Here is a 19,338-nt window from a genome sequence, read left to right on the forward strand (position 1 = left end):
CATTTCTGGTAAATTTAACCCAAAATTTTGTTCTTAAGATAACAATATCAGGGAGGTGCAGAATTTATATTAGTTGCTAAACTACAAGATAGGTTTAAAACACTATTTGTAGCCTGCAGAGATGTTTAAAGAGAAAAAGTAAGCTTTGAAAGTAACACATTTATTTATTCATTGAAGTTCCAAAGCCTTCTTTAACCCACAACTTATTACTCTAAAGGCATTTACAACACAACACGTTGGATGTGATTCAGATATATTGATTTTGTTATAGAAATACAGGTCATTGGTTTGATAGGTTTGTTAAATGCATGGGGAAGAAAAAACAAACACCAAAGCACTTGCAATGCATGTCAATGATTATTAAAGAAAAACATGCATTTCTGGAAGGCAGGAAGGTATCAAAACCACAGGGATAAAGAAAACCATGCAGATTAGAATCACAGGCAAATTTACTGATATATTAATCCATCAATTAAACACTAGCCCTAATGTTCTCTTCCCTGGTAATTAGTTTAACAAATGAATAGTCACTGAGAGGTGCAACATGGTTCACTGAATTCTGAAAATGTGATCATGTTTATCTTAAAAAGAAAACAGCAACCTGTAAGATGAGTAATTTAATAAAATTAGCTACTGAGAATATAAAACACAGAAGCTACCACTGCTGCCTTTTCAGCATGGAGTGCTACCCTCAAGGTTCCCCACTAACAGTGTCTTATATTAGACAAAAACTTCAGATCTTGGGATTTCTCCTTCTCCAGACATTTCCTCATGTGTTAATGCTGGAGTTACCTGCCCAGCACATTTTTAACTTGTTTTTAAGTAGAAGTTCCTAACTGTTTTTGGGCACTACTTAAGAAATCTAAGAGTCTTACCCTTTTGCTTCAAAAAAATAAGATGCTTTGAGTGTCTGAATTTTAGGTATCTGAATTTTGTACTGGCTCTCATATCAGCTCTTGGGAATCTCTTCTCTGAAGGTAAGGGTGATTGTTTAGCAACTAGGAATTGTCCTGGGATTTTTAGAAAATTATCCATATGATCTTAATTTCACAAATAATTAGGATTTAGCAGGGCTTTTCTGCCCTTCCTCATTTTGATCAAACAAAGGCACACTGAAGTGTAAGTTAAACACTTAACTGTGTTAAACCTCCTCAACAGAACAATGTAACTCATTTTATACGCACAGGTTTTGAAAATCTTCAGTAAGTGCAAATATTCATAATTAGCATGTGCTGACTGAAGTGACCAAACACACAGTATTTTTAGCTCCATGCTGAAGTTATCTTCAGCTTCCTACAGAAATTATTTAACTAATCTTCCATTCTTCTGCACTTATATTTGTCAGGTTAATACTTACAGTCAAGAGGTACATCCAGTGCAGAAATAATTTGGCACAGAAAGAGGACCAAGGAAGTTTTGCTTGTAGGTATGCTCATCTTTTTCATCATGATTTTAGGCTGTACTGAGTAAATCAAACTTGAAGTTCAACTTCATAAGACTAGATAGCTTGCAGTAGTTATGTAAGTATAGACAAGAAACCTGGTAAATAAAAAGCAAAAAGAATGATTTGCAGAGTTAAATGATTACATGCATCTTAATAATATTATGAAATACCAGCAGTCTAACTGCTATATCTAAGAATAAGAGTTACACTATGTTTTCTACTGAAATCCAAGAAATCCATAAGTTCTTAGGTCACCTAGATCATAATGCTTTCCTAAAGAAGCTAGTGAAGAACTCCTATAACCTTACTGAATGGAAATACAAATGCCTCTCCTAAAGAATAAAGCATGTCAGTCCATCTAGTTTAAAAGGAATATATACTAAAGATAATAGTCTGCTGAAGTAGATTTAGTGGATTAAAGCTCTGAATGCCCACCTCGTCTCTCCTTCTATCTTCCTGTACCATTCTTGGAAAGAGGCATTTTAGGCATCTACTTCAATGAAATTGTGTCAAGCCATGAATTTGTTAAGTAAACTGCAGCTTTGAGTTAGATATCCCAGCTTCTCCCCGCTTTGGAACTGTTTCTAATAAGACAGCTGTAGACTGAATTACACAAGACTTCATGAAGGTGCTGAGGTGCTACCATGTGTCAGAAACCTAGTCTCCTATTTTTGGGTAACTGATTCCTCTCAAAATAGGTAACATAAACTACTTTGTCATTTCTAGCCTGAAACCAAAATCTAATTAACTGTCAGCATATTCTCAAACACTCTCTTCCTCCTTTCATATGTGATGAACTGTCGGAAATTAAACTTAAAGGAAATCTGTTCTTTGAGAAGTGTTAGATTTCCCCCTTCAGCCAAGCATGAGAGATCACATTAGCCATGAAGAATGATTCTGGCTCTCTCCCTATTTTCTGCATTCAGGACCAAGCTCTAGCTGAGAAGAATGTTGGAGGAATGAAAACTCACTGTCTGCAAGCCCCATCAGCGTCACCAGTGACCTACAAAGAGCTATGCAGCCCTAGAAATCCAAACAGTGCCTACACAATGCATTCTCAGAAAATGGACATCCACAGAGAAAGTACTTCCCAGATGCCAGATGGATCAGTAAGTTCACAGTGATCAGCATGAATTCACCTTGAAGAGAGCACTTTCTCAGCTCTGGCTACAGACATGAAACACAATGCTAACCAGCCCACAAGAAGTTAATGTAGCAAAGAAGTAGCCACTTTACCAATGTTAAATGAAAAGTTGTTTGTGGTTCCTGAAGTTACTTAAACCAGTCTGTGCTAAGAATTTCCCTCAATTTTCACATTACAGAAGAAATTATGCCTCTTAATTGCTACTGTAAATTATCCTTCTCTTTGTACAGTCCTCTGAGAAGAGACTGGAATTAGAACTAGAACTGAGGCGTGGAGCTCTACTTCTCATCCTAACTGAGGTCATCAAACTCCCTGATTCTTACTGTCACTATCTGTAAAACACAGTTTTCTTTCAAAATAAGAATATTTCAGTAGGTTAAAGTTCTAGATATGTACTACTTGGAGTTGTTGGGAACTGCTGATTGGGGCATCACGGGAGAGGGAAAATTGTGTTTTGACATTCCAAATCATCTCTAGGACTGCATACAGTAATGTAATGACTGATTATTTATCATGGCAGATTAGAAAAATTACAAAACACATCAGAAGAGAGGACACCATAGTTCTGGCCTTTGTATCATTATTTATACACACTGGAACTGCACAAGAGTCAAGGTGGCATGCCTACCTACAAAATACTAGGAAAATACAGACATATAGCAGTAATGCATGAAAAATATTCAGACATTCCTAGAAAAATAAATGAACACCCTAAATTGCTGGGGGTTGAGCTGGGAAAGGTGAGAAGTGTTTTCTCCATCCCATTTTGGCACACTCAGTTTACTATGCTCCTGCTGCAGTGAGCAAGGGGAAGGAGTAGAGCTTCTGTCAAGAGTGCCTGAGAACACTTCAGCACATTTCCTGCAATGAAGTGCTCTCCAGAAAAGCTGATTTTATTGCATCTACTACAGCTGTCTGCTCTTCTCCAGTTAAACTAGGTTCTCACACACTGTTCTGCTTATCTTTATGTCATCTCCTCATTACAGTATCATTGCAATTATCAAGGTGCCCTCTCTGTGCAATGACCTGGGATTTACAGGATACTTTCTGAAGTATTGCACAAGTGAACCTTGACTTCTACTGTTTTTTGCCCATGCAACATTTCAGTTCTCCTTACGAAACCTTGAAAACCTGATTATCCACTTTATTGTCTTGTTCTTTCGACATGTAAAATGAGTACTGCATTTGCTTTGAACAAGTACAAATGAATACACAAGCACTGGTGAATCAGGCAGGGGCAATTAAAATGACTGGGAAAGTAATACTCTTGAGAAATTGTCTCATATTTTCTACCTCTGCTACTGCAAAGTTCCAGTAAGATACCTATTGGATCTACTCCTGAGATATTTGGATATTATATGGGAATTCAGCCTCAGAGAGCCAATGTGCCCAAAGGGTCTGCAATAGAATATTACTGAAAGTGATTTTAGGTTTGTCAGCACAACTGGGTGCTCTTGCTGAATATATTGAAGATTAAATCTGGCAGAATTTAGTATGAATACAACAGCTGCTATGTAGAACTAAACATTGCTCTGACATAACATTATCTGCTACAAAATAAGGACAGGCCTCTAAGCGCAGATCAATGTAAAGGCTTCAACTGCAAAACTTGAAATATTTATACAGCAGATTGCCTTTTCCTCCAGATAATTTATTTATGGTCTCTTGTAACTCAGATATTTTTTCCTACCTTTTCCATAGGAAAACACATATATTGTGATAGTTCAGGAATTTACTCACCAATTTGTACAAAATAAAAGATTTTCTATGCCTCCATACCTCCTATGTACCTAACAAAATGTCATTTGTTATGTCTTCTGTACTTATTGATGAGATGCTGATTGTGACTAACAACATGGACTAAAGGTTTAATCTATGGGGTAGCAACCAGGAGTTGAGATAAATAAAAATGTATAAGCAAAGTGCAATAGTATTTCATCACAAAGTATAATTTCCAAAGGCAAGGGTTTTACAAAGGCAAGGGTATTACAAAAAAAAAAACCAGGATCAAGTGAGAAGACATTGACCTTTTTTTCACTTAGAAAAAAACCCAAACAATTACTTTTTAAAAATTATCCACAGAAAGCCACAATTAGAAGAATGAAATCACATGAGGTGAGCCTGAGGTAGATGATATGGCAGAAGATCAAAACAGTTTGTACCCAGTAGTCTCTTCACTGGGACCATTTGGCTATAAACAGCAAAACCAAATACCTCACAAACACTGAAGGAGATAGGAAAAACAGCATGTATATGGAAGGGATAATTTGGAAGGCAAAACCCAAGATTCCTTTTGTAAATCAAAAGGGACAAGGATCTCCTCAGTTTTAAGAGCTCAAGAGTAAATGAATCACAGAATTAAGGTTGGAAATGACCCTTAAGATCATCAAGCCTAACCATGAGCCTAGCACCGCCAAGTCCTTAACTGTGTTTCTAAGTGCCACAGTCACACGTGTTTAAATACCTCCAGGGATCAGAACTCAACCACTTCCCTGTCCCAGTGCTTGATAATTGTTTCAGTAAAGAAATTTTTCCTAATATTTAATCCAAACCTTCCCTGAAGCAATTTGAGACTGTTTCCTTTTGTCCTTTTGGTTGCTACTTGGGAGAAGACACTGGTCCACCATGGTTTATATCCTTTCCCTCTGAAGGAGTATCCATCCCACCTACTCCCTCTGATACACCCTGAATCATGTCCTGGCACCGTAGAATTACGATTGGGTCAGGTCAATATCTGCCAAAGAGAGTGTTAACAACAGAACAGTATCCATGACTGTAGAGCAAACACCCACACACCCACGCATGCACACACAGAGGATATTGCACTATACTATACTGGTACTGAAAAATACTGATTTCTGATTGGAATATTAGTACAGACAGCATTTGACACCCCAAAGCTGAGTCAATTGAGGCTCCAAATGATGGAGAGGACACATTTCCTCTAGCTATCTTCAACAGAAGCATACAGCATCTTTAATTTCCTTCTAAGTGCTGCTGCAATATTTCTTTTTTAGGATGTAAGAGTGTAAGGAATTGTGTACACTGAAATTAAACCTAGTGCAAAGTTAGACAGCATTTTCTAAATACAATATTGTTTCACAGAGATTTGAGACATCACTGATTATTCATTTCTACTCAATTACATTATTTTAAGACAAAAAGGTTTTTAGAAATGTGAATGGAATGGTCAGTAAGACCATTGGTCAGTATGAAAAGTGAAAGGGTTGTTAAATTGCAAGACAGAACAACTGGAATATTTCATACACATTAAGAAAAAAAAAGGATCCTTTCCTATATAGACATGACTGAATTAATGAAGAACAAGTTAAACACTCGAGATTAGAGAAAAATTACTACTTAGCAAAAAATTTCCTCTACTTCATTTGTCTCAATGCCTGGACTTTTTCTCACAGTGAAAGACAGATATAATTAGAATATAGGAAAAATAAACAGTTTTCAAGGAAGTCTGTTTCACAGCAGTCTCTTATCCACAGAAACATGAAAAGCAATTTCAAATGGTATAAATGTATTTAATGATTTGTATTTAAAAAAGGTGTTGAAGGTTATAATCAAAAAGCACAACATGCTTGCTTTTGAAGACAACTGCAATACCCTTATCAATTAATGGAAGGTCCTTACAGGACTTGTGCAGTTTTAAACAACTACACTAACCATGCAAGTATTAGGATAATTTAAAATAGTTTTGAACAAATGCTTTTAAACTTCTTTTTTAGGATATCTAGTATTTGCAATAACAGGTCACATAAAAAACACTAATTGGAAACAATTATTTAATTCAAGTATTTCAAATAGAAACAGATAACAATGCACTTAGCATTACACTACCTAAGCAGCAGACACAGCACTACTAGAAACAATAATGCTATATAACAAGAAGAATCCTAACTGTGTTTATGGAGGAAGCATAACATAGACTAAACACCCATGTATGTGTTGACAGACCCGGGTAGTATTCAAAATTCTGCTCTTGAATAATCTTGTAGACAATTCAGTCCCCACTGGTTTGCTTTCCCCATCCGTCTCTTACCTATTAGATGTAAATTATCCAAGTTATGGTCTATTTCCTGGTAGCTGATCTTAATCCATTTGCCACAGGACACATAGCTTAAGAGTGTCTGAACAGAGGTGTCACTAAAAAGAAATTATTTTTAAAACTTTCTAAAAGCACACCAAATTAGAACTATTTCTCATCCTCTAGAACCCTGGAATAACACCACACTGCTTTCCTCCGAGTTTTTAATTTGTCACAATCTACTGTAAATCTATCCTTTAAAGTCATCAGGGAATACTAAATCATCTTCTGTGATCTCCTCTTTATGAAGCTTAAGCCCATTGCTTTGGATTTGGCTACACTATACATGCCATGAGGACATCCATTTAAAGTGAACTGGATGAAAAATAAACTAGGCAGACAGAACTCCTGATTTCACCAAGATCTCCTCAGGACTAATTCAGATACATCAGGTGCTTATTAGGTTTGAGGTTTATATGCACTTGGCCATTTTCAAGCTATTTTCACAAAGGCAGATGGCCTTGTGTGCCACGCTCTAAATGTTCTCAGCAGTTCTATATAGAGCAAAAAATCATCAGCCAGGTTACAGTTCTGAACTGCCACTACATTCAGCATTACTATTTTGGCTCTGAGAATGTACTTAAGCATTCATAGTGGTCTCCTTCCTTTCCACAATCCAGACACAATTAACAGTCTCTCTACTCTCACTTTCTATTTTCCACTGTGGAAGAGCCACTTAGTCCTTGAAACTTCTTTATCAACAATCCTATATTAAGACCTGCCAACTGGTTTGCTATTCATCAAAGTCTGGTCTGTTTTGTTACATAGTTCAATTCATGGTTTTTTATTAATTAGTTTCACATGCCAGTAAGTCAAATGCTTTTCAAAGTCTTTTACATTGACACCATCATCTTACCAAACTTGTAATTTTACCTGATATTAAAAGATTAAAATCAAGCTTTTGTCAATCATTTGTTTTACAAGCCCTACTTTCCATAAAACTCTGAGCAGAATCAATTTTACTCAAGGCTTTTAATTCCCTATCAGCTGAGTCCCCAATCAGCTTTTTCCATATGTTCACTGTGATTTATATCAGGCTATATTTACCCTGCTCAATCTGCTTGTCTATTCTGAATCTGGGCAGAACACCAGCTTTCTTCCAGTCTTAAGGAACATATTAAAAATGAAAACCTGTGAACCAGATATCTTCCCCACTGTCTCCTCTGGAGCTCACAGGTAGGCCGATCACACCTAGACTTGCTGAATGACATAAAATTATATATTTTTAAAATGGAATTATTCAATATCTATTAATGGTTACTATGACTAAAGAAGCTTTCTATCCTAATATGATGCATCAAAATTTTTCATCCAGTTCATCGTGTTACTTGAAAAAATATAACAACATTAGAAAACAGTGAAACTGTTTCTAAGACTTGGTCCTATAAAAAAACCCCAAATATTTGCCTGCTTATCTCCACCATGGCAATGAACAACACATCTGCCATGAGAACAGAAGCTCTTTCAACACAAGTACCAGTACTGCCTGTACATCTGCACAGCTCCAGCACAATGAGATCCAACTGCTTCCAGAATAACTTCAGTATCAGCTGCTGAACCTGCAACAGAGAACTGCTTCCATTATCCCCTCCTTTTCCACTGCCACTGAGCTGCACTTGCACCAGGTCATTGGGCACCCACACAGCTGATGCACCCTTGCACAAGGCTGACTCCTCTGGCCCTGCCAGGACTGAGCAGGGTTTGTGCTGGTCCTCCCTGAACTCTAAAATTTCATAGCTGCTACCTGGATAAATCACTATGAACTGGGATCCAGCTTAAAAAGCAGAGACAGGGGTCCTTAAAAACTCCACTCTTATTTCACGTGTCTGCTTAAGAAATACTATCTATGAGCACCAAAAAATAAAGGAAAAAGCACTGAACAACTAAGCACAGAGGTCAAATGTCTACTTAAGGGCTACAGGTAAGCCTGTAAGCTCAGTCATATGTCACGGACTCGAATCCTTAAAGCAGCCACTTAGAGCTGATTTTTAAAACACTGGAGCAAGGCTAATCTGTCCTTTTACAGTTGTCTTATATATTCCCTGAAGGCCTATATTGGATTTGGCCCTTTTGAGGATTTAAACAGAGCAGCACTTACTTTTTAGATCCTGCTCAGATTAAATTATAAACTGCTTTGGCTGGGCTGACTATAGACATGGCCAAGTGTAGATAGCCCTCAAATAGGTAGGTAAGCCTAGTAAGCCTGGCAATAGATGCCTACAGAGTCAAATCAGCACCTGAACAGCACTTCTGTACTGAAAATTTAAAGAGATGTCTCAGTCTTGCTTGGGTCCTTTCTGGTGTCCTAAATTTTTGACTGGATTCAGATTATTTTACCTTTTTAATCCACTCACAAAAAAATAATGGAACGGAGCATAAAACTAATGGTTTAGTGACATCTGTTTCAGTAGGCTTTAGAATCATATCAGTCTGGACAAATACACTTCATCTCTTATGAATGTATATATACTTTACTGTCTTTCAAAGACTTGGTTGAGATGTTTGAATTGAACGTAACTTTGCAAACCTGCTGAAGACCATGAGTTTACAAAGGAGGGAGTGAAAATATAACTTGCATCGATTTAGGGAGAGCTACTTTGGCTTGAAATAAACCACTAAATATGGGGATCAAGGAGAGGAAAGAATTCTGCTTGATCATTAAAATCCTAAGTTAGAAAGAATTCAGAGTAAGTGAGAGAAAATAAATTAAGAAAACACATTTTTACAGCTTGTGAATGATAGATACCTAGATGATGGTATCATTAGGATAGTTCTTCACACTTTGACACTTTTAGAACATGCAAATGATTTCATAATTCATTAAGTACAAATAATTCAGCACAAACTTCAACAAGACAAACATTTTCAAGTAACCCATCTCTTTCCCTCTGAACATTTTTGCAATAGAACAATACAGTGCTTATGAGAAAAAATATCAATGAATCATCAGCCTGCTTTGACCATACCATACCATACCATAGGGTGTAAGACAGAACCAGAAGGAAGACTGCGAAGTGGGCAGAAGGAAAATGCACCTTTACCCTGAGTGAAGACTCACAGTTCAGTTCCTTGTACGTCTGCAAAGAGGATGCTCAGCTTAGATCCCTGAAATATTGATTTCTTTACCTGGGAGATGTGATGAAACTGATTTTTGTTTCCTATTTTCCCATTTTTTTTCTACCCATCAGAATTCAGAGCAGGGGTTTCAGAGAGCTACCTAAGGATAAGGTAATACACTCTGTATTATACTGCTTAATTATCTTTGCATCCCTACAGCTAACCCCAAAAGCACTGACTGTCCAGAAGTATCCCTGCAGTCCCGGAGATACTCTTAAGAAAACCATACTGTACAAAATAGTAGAATCAGATTCACAGACAGGGCAACTCCTCCCTTGGGGAAGTAGAGCAGAAACCACCAATATTAGCATGAAATGCTGGAATAGTTATGCTAAAGAGAAGGTCACTCAGAATAGGGACATTGCCAGAAACTGAGGACTAAGGCATTCTGTCAGATATAAAACCCTAACAAGTACAGGAACAAAGGAGGGTAAACAGTGCAGAGGGAACAAACTGTACAAATTCCAGCTAGCTGCCCTGGCTACATTTTTTGGTAATGGGGGTTGGGGACTAGCCACCTATGTGCAACACCTATTTAACAGGTAACAGCCTGTTTGCTCATTTAACTTTAAATAATTCTGTAAAAGTAGTTACAATTACATCTGTTACCTGCCCACCCTTAAAAACTGAAATGAACAGAGAACTCTGATACAAACACTTCAATACTGTAGAAATATTCTTGCCTTTCTCTCTAAAAATGAGAGTTGATAATCTTCACAATGATTACAGCTGTGCAAATCTAGTCTGTTCAAGCTTTATACAGCACTAGTTCATGCTGCCACTGCTCCTAACAGAATTATGTGAGACTTAAGTAAATGAACCAACTTAGTGGATGATGGAAACGTTGTGAGTGTTGTCTACTAGACTTTAGTAAAGCCTTTGATAGTCTTTCCCACAGCATTATCCTGGAGAAACTGTCTTCCCACAGCTTGGATGGGCATACTCTTTCTTGAGGAAAAGCCTGGCTGGATGGCTGGGCTCAGAGAATGCTGGTGAATGGCAGTGATTTGGCAGCCAGCCACCAGTGGTGCTCCCGAGGGCTCAGTATTGGGGCTCATCCTGTTCAGTACCTTTATCAATGATCTGGACAAAGGGATCAAGTGCACCCTCAGTGAGTTTGTAGACAACACCAAGTTGGGTGGGAGTGTTGATTTGCTGGAAGGAAGGAAGGAAGGCCCTGCAGAGGGATCTGGACAGGCTGGATCGATGGGCCAAGTCCAACTGCATGAGATTCAACAAGGCCAAGTGCCAGGTCCCACCCTTGGGTCACAACAACCCCAGGCAGTGCTACAGGCTGGCAGACTACTGGCTGGAAAGTGGCCCAGTGAAAAAGGATCTGGGAGTTTTGGCCAGCAGCCATCTGAACATGAGCCAGTGTGAGCCCAGGTGGCCAAGAAGGACAATGACATCCTGGCCTGAATCTGAAATAGTGTGGCCAGCAGGACCAGGGCAGTGATCATCCCTCTGTACTCAGCACCGGTGAAACCGCACCTTGAATCCTGTGTTCAGTTTTGGGCCCCTTACTACAAGCAAGACATTGAGTGCTGGAATGTATCCAGAGAAGGGCAGTGAGGCTGGTGAAGGGCCTGGAGCACAGATCTGATTAGGAGCAGCTGAGAGAGCTGGGACTGTTTAGCCTGGAGAAAAGCAGGCTGAAGTGGGACCTTATGAAAGGAGGTTGTAACAAGGTGGAGGTTGGCCTTTTCTCCCAAGTAACATGAGACAGGACAAGAGGAAATTGCCTCAAGCTGTGCCAGGGGAGGTTTAGATTGAATATTAGAAAAAGTTTCTTCACTGAAAGGACAGTCAAGCACTGGAACAGATTGCCCAGAGAAATGGCTTAGTGACCATGCCTGGAGGTACACATGGCACTTTGGGACATAGTTTAGTGGCAGACTTGACAGTGCTGTGTTAATGGCTGGGTGTGATGATCTTAGAGGTCTTTTCCAACCTAACCCATTCTGTCATACTATTATTCTGTAAAAATGAATATTTTCAGTTCAGAACAGTGTAAATACCTTAGATCAACATTTTGGAAGCATAGATGACATTTTGGATGAATCAGCACTGCCCCTGTTATTCCTTCCACCCAGAGTCTACTGTTATCCAGAATTCTTTCCATTTATTACTATATTTTTCTTCTTGTTTAGAAGAAACTATGTGATTTTAGCCACTTTTACTGATACTGACTGTTAAATGTTCAAATGGAAAGACCCATGTTGTTATGTTATTTTAGTGAGAAGACTTCAAGTAACAGACATAATTTACTAAAATTCATATTTTTAGCATTTATCCTTCATTTTGCCAGTGTTATTCAATCAAATCTGTGACTGGCTTCATCTGGCTTAATTGCATCTTGGTTTGATTAAGATGTGTTCTATCTTTACTGAAGCTCATTCTGTTAACTTTCTGCTCTCTAGCCATTTTCTTGTATCCTCATTATCAAAGGCCAAGAAAAGAGAATTTATTCAAAAATATAAATGAAAGTCTATTTTTATGCATTTCACATTTATGTAAATGTGAAAAATTTCTCTGCTATTACGATGTTAAAGGATTAGTATGGCTTTTAAATTAATGTATTTTTTGGTTTAATGTATCAAAATAAAACCCGGTGGCATAATTCTCACAATAAATCTAACACTTCTAATAGAGTTTTAAAACATCATTAAAAAACTGAAACCTAAATGGGATGTGCTAACCTACATTTCCATGCCGTTGCTCTTTCATTTGAAATATATTTTATGTGTTAAGAATATTTTCAATTTCCCATTTAAAAGAATCAGAGAAGGCATTTAACACCAATGAAATAATGTAATTTCAGGTGCAATTTAAGCAAGTAGAATAGAACAAAGCAACTAGAGCCTGAATATGCCTTTTTATAAAATCATTAATTTAAACCTTAAGGGCAAAAAAAAGCTCATTTATTCAGCAAGAAGTTAATCCAGTTTGTTCCCTAACTAGGAACATTTCTTTGCATTTTTTGTATGTCTACACTATTAATTAATGAAACAAACAAACAAAAAAAATTACCCAGGACTTCAGATCTATTATGTAAGTAAACATTACACTTTGATGTAAAAGTTTACACTGTTCACAGAATCATTTTAATTTCACATTTATATCACCACTGAGGAGGTAAAAGAAATTTCTTTCATAGTGTTCACTACTATTTTCTCTGCCTTTTAAAACTAATTTATCCTTTACATCAAAATCTCAAATGCAATCAGCACACATTGAAAAAATAGTATTATTTTTCTGTGTAAATTAAGCTCATCACAGATCTGCAGTGACACCAATGGATGACAAAAACCTTTTTTCCATTAGAAATACTCTCTCACTATATGAGTACTACTCTAAGCATATGTGATATCCTCCCACAAAATAATACTAAATATTGAATTAAAGGAAGATTCTACAAGGTGAAGGAGAAAGAACATTGCAAGAAGCAAACACAATACAAAATCCCAAAATAACAACAACAACAACAAATTCCATGAATTCTGCCATTAGTACTGCAAAACCACTCTTCACTACACAACCTGTAAAACCAGACTGTAAATTGGTACTAGCAGACTGATAAGCATATTATTTTATCCACACTAGAGAATGACTACATTTAATGATTCAAAAATAAAAAGGGCTTATTTACATATATACATTTATTATATTTGTATTACACAATGAGGCTTCCAAAGTAATATCTGTTTGTTATGACAATATGTCTAGGCAGAGAAACAAGGTAGTACTAAAATGATTTGAATTCCTGTTTCATGAAAAGGCACTGGTTTAAAACATATCCATCTTCTTTCCTAACTACATTTTTTTCCTAAGCCAGGTTATTTTCTATATTTCAAGACATACATAAAAAATGAAAATCAAATTTCCCTCCAATTACATGTGCACTAAGAGCAATTTCTCACAGCACAAATATTAAAAAATATTTCATTCAATTTTGCCAGCTTTAATTTTTTTTTGCAGCTGTAACATCTAATGCACCTTTTTCATGCAAATTCAGTATCAAATATGAACATTTCAGAAAGAAAAAATTAAGAAACTATAACAGTGAAGACAAGACCTTTAAAAAGAGAAAATAAATAATTCCTCATTAGCTTCACTTCAAACACTTGGCTATGCTTTACAGATTTTATAAATTACCTTACTCTTTGAGGCAATTTTCAGTCAATCCAGTCATAGTTAGAATAACAGTGTATCAAGGCAGCTTGTCAGTTAGACCCTTCTCCTTCACACATCTTGAAATATTGATCCTTCAAAGAAAATACAAATAAAATGTTCACTCGACTCTCAAGCAACACCTGCAGGTGAAACAGACATATTAGCATAACACTATTTGGGATTTCAGCACATAAAGAATGAAAAATTGCTATAAATCAACATTAAAGGCCAAAATTATTTTCTCAGACATGCTAATTTGAAATGAGAGAGATGGTGCTGTCCCAGGATTTTTAATTTTACATTAAATTGCTTTACTGCTTAGACACCAGAGAAACTGTAATATAACTAAAACCAGAAAGTACTCTTTAATCTTTAATATATAATTAAATTTTGGTGGTTTTTCAATTTATCCAGAGATATAGTACCACTTAAAACTGTGCTTTGTTGTATTCATTTTAATCAAATGTTATTTTAATTGGGTCTGTAAGGACATGTAGAAACTACTGCACCATAGGGAAGAAAGTAATTTTTGATCTTCTGTTCTTACATCTCTGAAACCAGCCTGGTTGGCAGTCTCACCTTTAACTTCCCTTCAGGCATTATTCCCTAGGGCTCCCAATTCAGATTTGTTCAAATGAATAACGTATCTCAAAGCAGTACTTCTGGAAAACGCGACATGGAAATGGGGATCTCTTGCCAAATTTTCCATATGGTCTATGGGAAGAAGTTGAAACCTAAGGTAGGGCTCCTGGGAAATGCTTCACAGACCACATGGACATCACATGAATGAAAAAGCAACTCTAGCCACCAGGTAGGTTCCTGATGTCTATGAAGGTGCCACTGTGTGAGCACACTACAGATCTGGAGGGCCTCCTTCTGAAAAAGAGCAAGATATCAAGACCTTCCTTAGACAAGCAGTTGTGAATGTACTGAATCCTTCCCTCTCTCATCCTGATTTCTCCTAAGCACCATTCCTTCTAGAAGACTGAAAAGGGCTGCCTTTTGTTCCTTCCTTCACAAAACCTTTGAGCTCCACTGGACTGATAGAAAAGCTCCATACTGCTGAGTGCAGCCACCTATGAAAAGAAAGGGTAATGGGAAATAAAGCCCATCATGGGAAAACACCTTAATCAGACCTTGAATAAGAACAGTCTACCTCATATTGAAGAAGAAGGTTTGAGATGTGGCTTTTCTTACTGTCAGAACAATAAAATACTAAATCAATAATACCCTTGCACAGAAGTCAGTTACAATAGCTAAAACTGGCTGGCAAATCCAGGCTGCAAAATTAGGACAACCTCTCTCCTAGTCCTCCTTTTCTCTTTCTTACAGGAACTTGACTCAAGCTGTTTCACTGCAATGATTTGTTAAGTAGCTCACCAGCTTCTAGCCTAAACAACAAGTTAAATTCATAACTATATTCTACAGTTAGGTTCAAATGTTCCAGACAACATTTAACTTGAAATTAAAAGCTTCACTTCCTGTCAGAGTCAAATTTAAGCTAGTAAATCAACTTTCATCTCTAAATGTATGAAAACAATGTTTCTCATTCAAGACATATAAAAAGTTCTAAGGATGGGGTGTGGGGAATGTGTTGGGGTTTTCTCTGTTTTGTTAGGGTTTTGCTCTGAATTTTATAGACAATTGATCACATTTATGAAAGGGGTTATATCACATTTGTTGCCTGTGCAGCAGTCACTAGACAGTGATGAGCATTGCAAGATTCCTCTTCCCAGAGGGAAAAACAGAAAACAGGCATCAACATATTTAGGGGTTTCCAGCAGGACACATGAATACTTTTCCTATAAACCTGAAAAGCATAAAAAGGAAAAAATCTGTGTCTCCTTTAAGTGCTTTGGTTTTCTCACATTTGAAATGCGAGTGGAACACAAAACCCAGGCTTTTTGTACCCCTTATCATTGTTTTAAAAAATGTGCACACATTTTCACAGTGCATCACAGGGATCTCTGCATTCATACTTGTCTCATTTTTAACTTCTTAACTCATTCTGTAATAGGAGCTGGTATCTTTAAAAAGGACTTGCCTAGAGGTATCATCCATGAAATCATGGAGAAGGTAAAGATGAAATAAGATTTTTTCTCACTCTTCTTTAGTCTTGACAGTGAGTTCCCAGCATAAGGCTGGGTCCAACACATTAAATGGATTTTCACATATAATGCTTGCTGCTGGGTAGTTTCCAGGTAAGATAATAAATTTCTGCTTAATTAAAGCACATTCCTTTTTTTCCACAACAGCTGATAATCTTGGCTCTTCTCAATGCTGCAAGATGGATTCACATTAGTATGTGCTGAGAAAAGTATGATATATCTTTTGTTTAATGTCAAAAACCAGTATTTCCAGACATAAAATCAAGATTGGCATGACCAAGACTCTGAACTTCACACATAAACTTTCTCACATATTTAATCAGAGAAAGTTTACCTAAGTCATTACTCTGGTTTGGCAGAGATATTGAATGTCATGGGGAAAACAGAAAGAGGAAGGCAAGAATAAAATATTTTAAATGGACAGAAGTGTAGTTAAACTATTGTTTTAACAAAATGAACCACTTCAATGTATTTGAGTCAAGACACCTGCACCAAAAAAAAGCCCCCAGTAAATTCTGAGTTCAGAAAGCAAATACAATTAAACCTGAATGAACTTGAATGCTGGGTCGATAAATGAACTTATATATACAACTGGTTTTGCTACTATAAAAGCATTAAGGGCCAAGTTGGAAAAGTAGTTTCCCCTTTATTTGCCAGCAATCACTGTAATCTCTTGATCATTGAAGTACTTTATTAGAAGGTACTTTTCAGTACTTAAATCTTCCATATACCGTAAACAACTGCAGGAATGAAAAAAGGGAGGGTCACAGAGACTAGAACAACGACATTTCTTCTTTGGGTTGCTGGGTGGAGTCACGGAATTATGTAGGGAAATGATTTCCACAAATTAAAATAGAAAAAAACCCTTTGTGTACGTGCATGTGAAGGGGTGGAATTAGGGCCATCCATTCACTGGCTATACTCGCTTCTTTTTGCAAGAAGAGAGCTTAGCGTTCTCTCCAGCATTCACTTTGACTTAAATGAAAAAATTGGTACTTTATTTAAGGGTGGATTTTCCCACTAGACTTGCTCTCATCTAAAGAGAAGTAGTTGTCAAGAAGACATGGAGAGGTCCTGAGCTCTTCTGTTCCTCACTGCAAGATCCTGCCCTCTCCCCTCACATTTAAGAATTGTAACATCCCCAGTGTGGTGCTACATCAGTTCACTGATCCAAGAGAAAACAAACCTCTGCAAAAAAAGATTAGGTTTTGACATGACAGAGATTTCCTCAAAGGAACTACATCTTTTGGATGACAGCCTGAAATTAAACAAGGTAAAGTAGCATGTGAAACTGTATCCCCAGCTAAAGTCTTCACGGATCTGAGTGAGGTGAATGTAATACCAAAGTATTCCCATCACTCTATGCTGACTCTGTTCCTCCCTACTTAAGCATTGGCAAGGAATACTCTGCAAAGCCAAGGATTATTCCTTCTCAAGTAGAGTCAAACATCTGAAAACAGGTATATAATATTAATAAAAAAATCAAATAAAGATCCTAGTATCTCTGACTTAATCCATTTGACTCAGTGAACATGAGTCAGCAACATCCACCGATTTTCCAAACCACTACCAAGTACATAAAAGCTAAAATATGTTCCTCAAAGACAGCCTCCCAAATAGGCTTTCTTTTCACCTACTTTGCCATGGCAAGAGCTTCTCAGAATTGCAGACTTACTACTTTTCCCAAGGAATTTTGTCACAGTCTTCAAATTTTGTTTATGTTTGGCTTTTTCATTCAGGCTAATCAGCCATCCAGTATTTTGAACAGCTGATTATTCTGAATGACTTCATTGAGACATTCTTGTCCATGACCTTCAGCAAGGACAGAGTTTCTCCACGTGTCTATGATCCACAGCCATCCTTTCTTTTTAAACTACTTTTCACTATAGCATCCCATTTCCTTCCAGACTGTAAAACTTTCAGGTTTAAATACATTCAACTGCTGGATATTATAAACAATCCTACAGTACTCCTAACATTAAAAATCCTGCACTAAAACTTCTACCTCAGAGAAAATTGATTTCAGATGTAATAATCTGGCTAAAAAGAACACTAACTTGGACTGAATTTTACTTTATATTGCTTCACATGCACAGAATTGTACCATCCTCAGCACAATTTCTTCTAACACACAGGGGAGAAAAGAACAGAACTGGATCTCCTGCCTTCACATACTTCTAGTGACATCTCTGTATCACAAGAGCAGAGCAGCCTGTAAAGTCCATACTGATTTTTTTATCTCACCATGTCTCAGACATGTTTCATAAGATGATAGATGCATTCATAAATTTCACTGTACATTTTTATTTTAAAAAATTGACATTTTCTTTTCCCCATCTTTATGGTTCAAAGCATGTCCTTGTACTTCTTTCTAATGAGTTTCAGCATTGCTTCTAGTGTAGGCTGCTAGATATGTGAACTTTTGCTTCTGAAGAGAGGCAATCAATTCTGCAAACTCAATTAAGTCATGTAAAAAGGAACGTCAAACCTTTATTGGAGTTTCCTGAGTTTTATATCCACCAACCTTTTTAATCATACTTGAATAAATTCATGTATTTGGTTTATTTGGAATAAAATAATTCAAAAAAGTGTAGGCAACTACCATACACCAATATATGCATTTTCCTGCAAAATAATTCTAACATAGTGTCATCCTTCACATATATTTAACAGAATGTATTTTTTAAACAGCATAAATTTGGTATCTGAAGGCTTTTATTTCTAAAGATAGGAAAATTATGACTAAGTCACTATCAATCATATCTGAGAAGCTGTGGCATTCCAGTCAAGTTCCCACTGACTGGAAAGGAGGAAATACAACCATCATTTTTACAAAAGAAAATGAAGGAAAACCCAGGGAACCACAGGCTGGTCAGCCTCATCCCAGTGAGATCATGGAGAGCAGAATGTCCAGGAAATAATACTAAGATACATGGATGGTAAGGAGGTGATTGATGACAGTCAACGTGTTTTCACTAAGAGCAAACTGTGCCTGACAAACAAGAGGATGACAGCATCAATGGATAAGGGAAGAGCAACTGACATCATCTCCCTGGATTAGTGTGAAGCATTTGACACTGTCCTGCATCCTAAACTGGAGATAAATGGATCTGAATTTGAAAGATGGACCACTCAGTGGATAAGGAGTTGGCTGGATAGTCAGATTCGGAGAGTTGTAGTCAATGACTCAATACCCAGTGACCAGTGGTGTTCCTCAGAGGTCAGCACTGGGACCGGTGCTGTGCCACACCTCTGT

The 19,338-nt window shown here is 37.1% G+C and overlaps 1 protein-coding gene across 32 annotated transcripts in view; it reads right to left on the reverse strand.

Annotated features, from left to right (window-relative positions):
• Positions 1–19,338, reverse strand: part of NRCAM (neuronal cell adhesion molecule) — a 146,066-nt gene that overhangs the window by 65,710 nt on the left and 61,018 nt on the right. For 25 of the 32 annotated variants that reach the window (XM_086884717.1, XM_086884700.1, XM_086884715.1 and 22 more), the window contains 2 exons: positions 13,957–14,066; positions 1,358–1,539 (listed from right to left, as the gene is read on the reverse strand). In XM_086884717.1, coding sequence (XP_086740843.1) covers positions 1,358–1,448 — 91 coding nt within the window. In that variant the 5' untranslated portion in view covers positions 1,449–1,539; positions 13,957–14,066. Of the gene's footprint in view, positions 1–1,357; positions 1,540–13,956; positions 14,115–19,338 lie in introns of all 32 variants that reach the window. The other 7 variants (XM_086884701.1, XM_086884718.1, XM_086884711.1 and 4 more) reach the window with 3 other exon arrangements.

The sequence above is a fragment of the Cyanistes caeruleus genome, chromosome 4 (assembly GCF_971803275.1).
Source record: "Cyanistes caeruleus chromosome 4, bCyaCae1.hap1.1, whole genome shotgun sequence".
In the NCBI taxonomy this organism is placed as follows: domain Eukaryota; kingdom Metazoa; phylum Chordata; class Aves; order Passeriformes; family Paridae; genus Cyanistes; species Cyanistes caeruleus.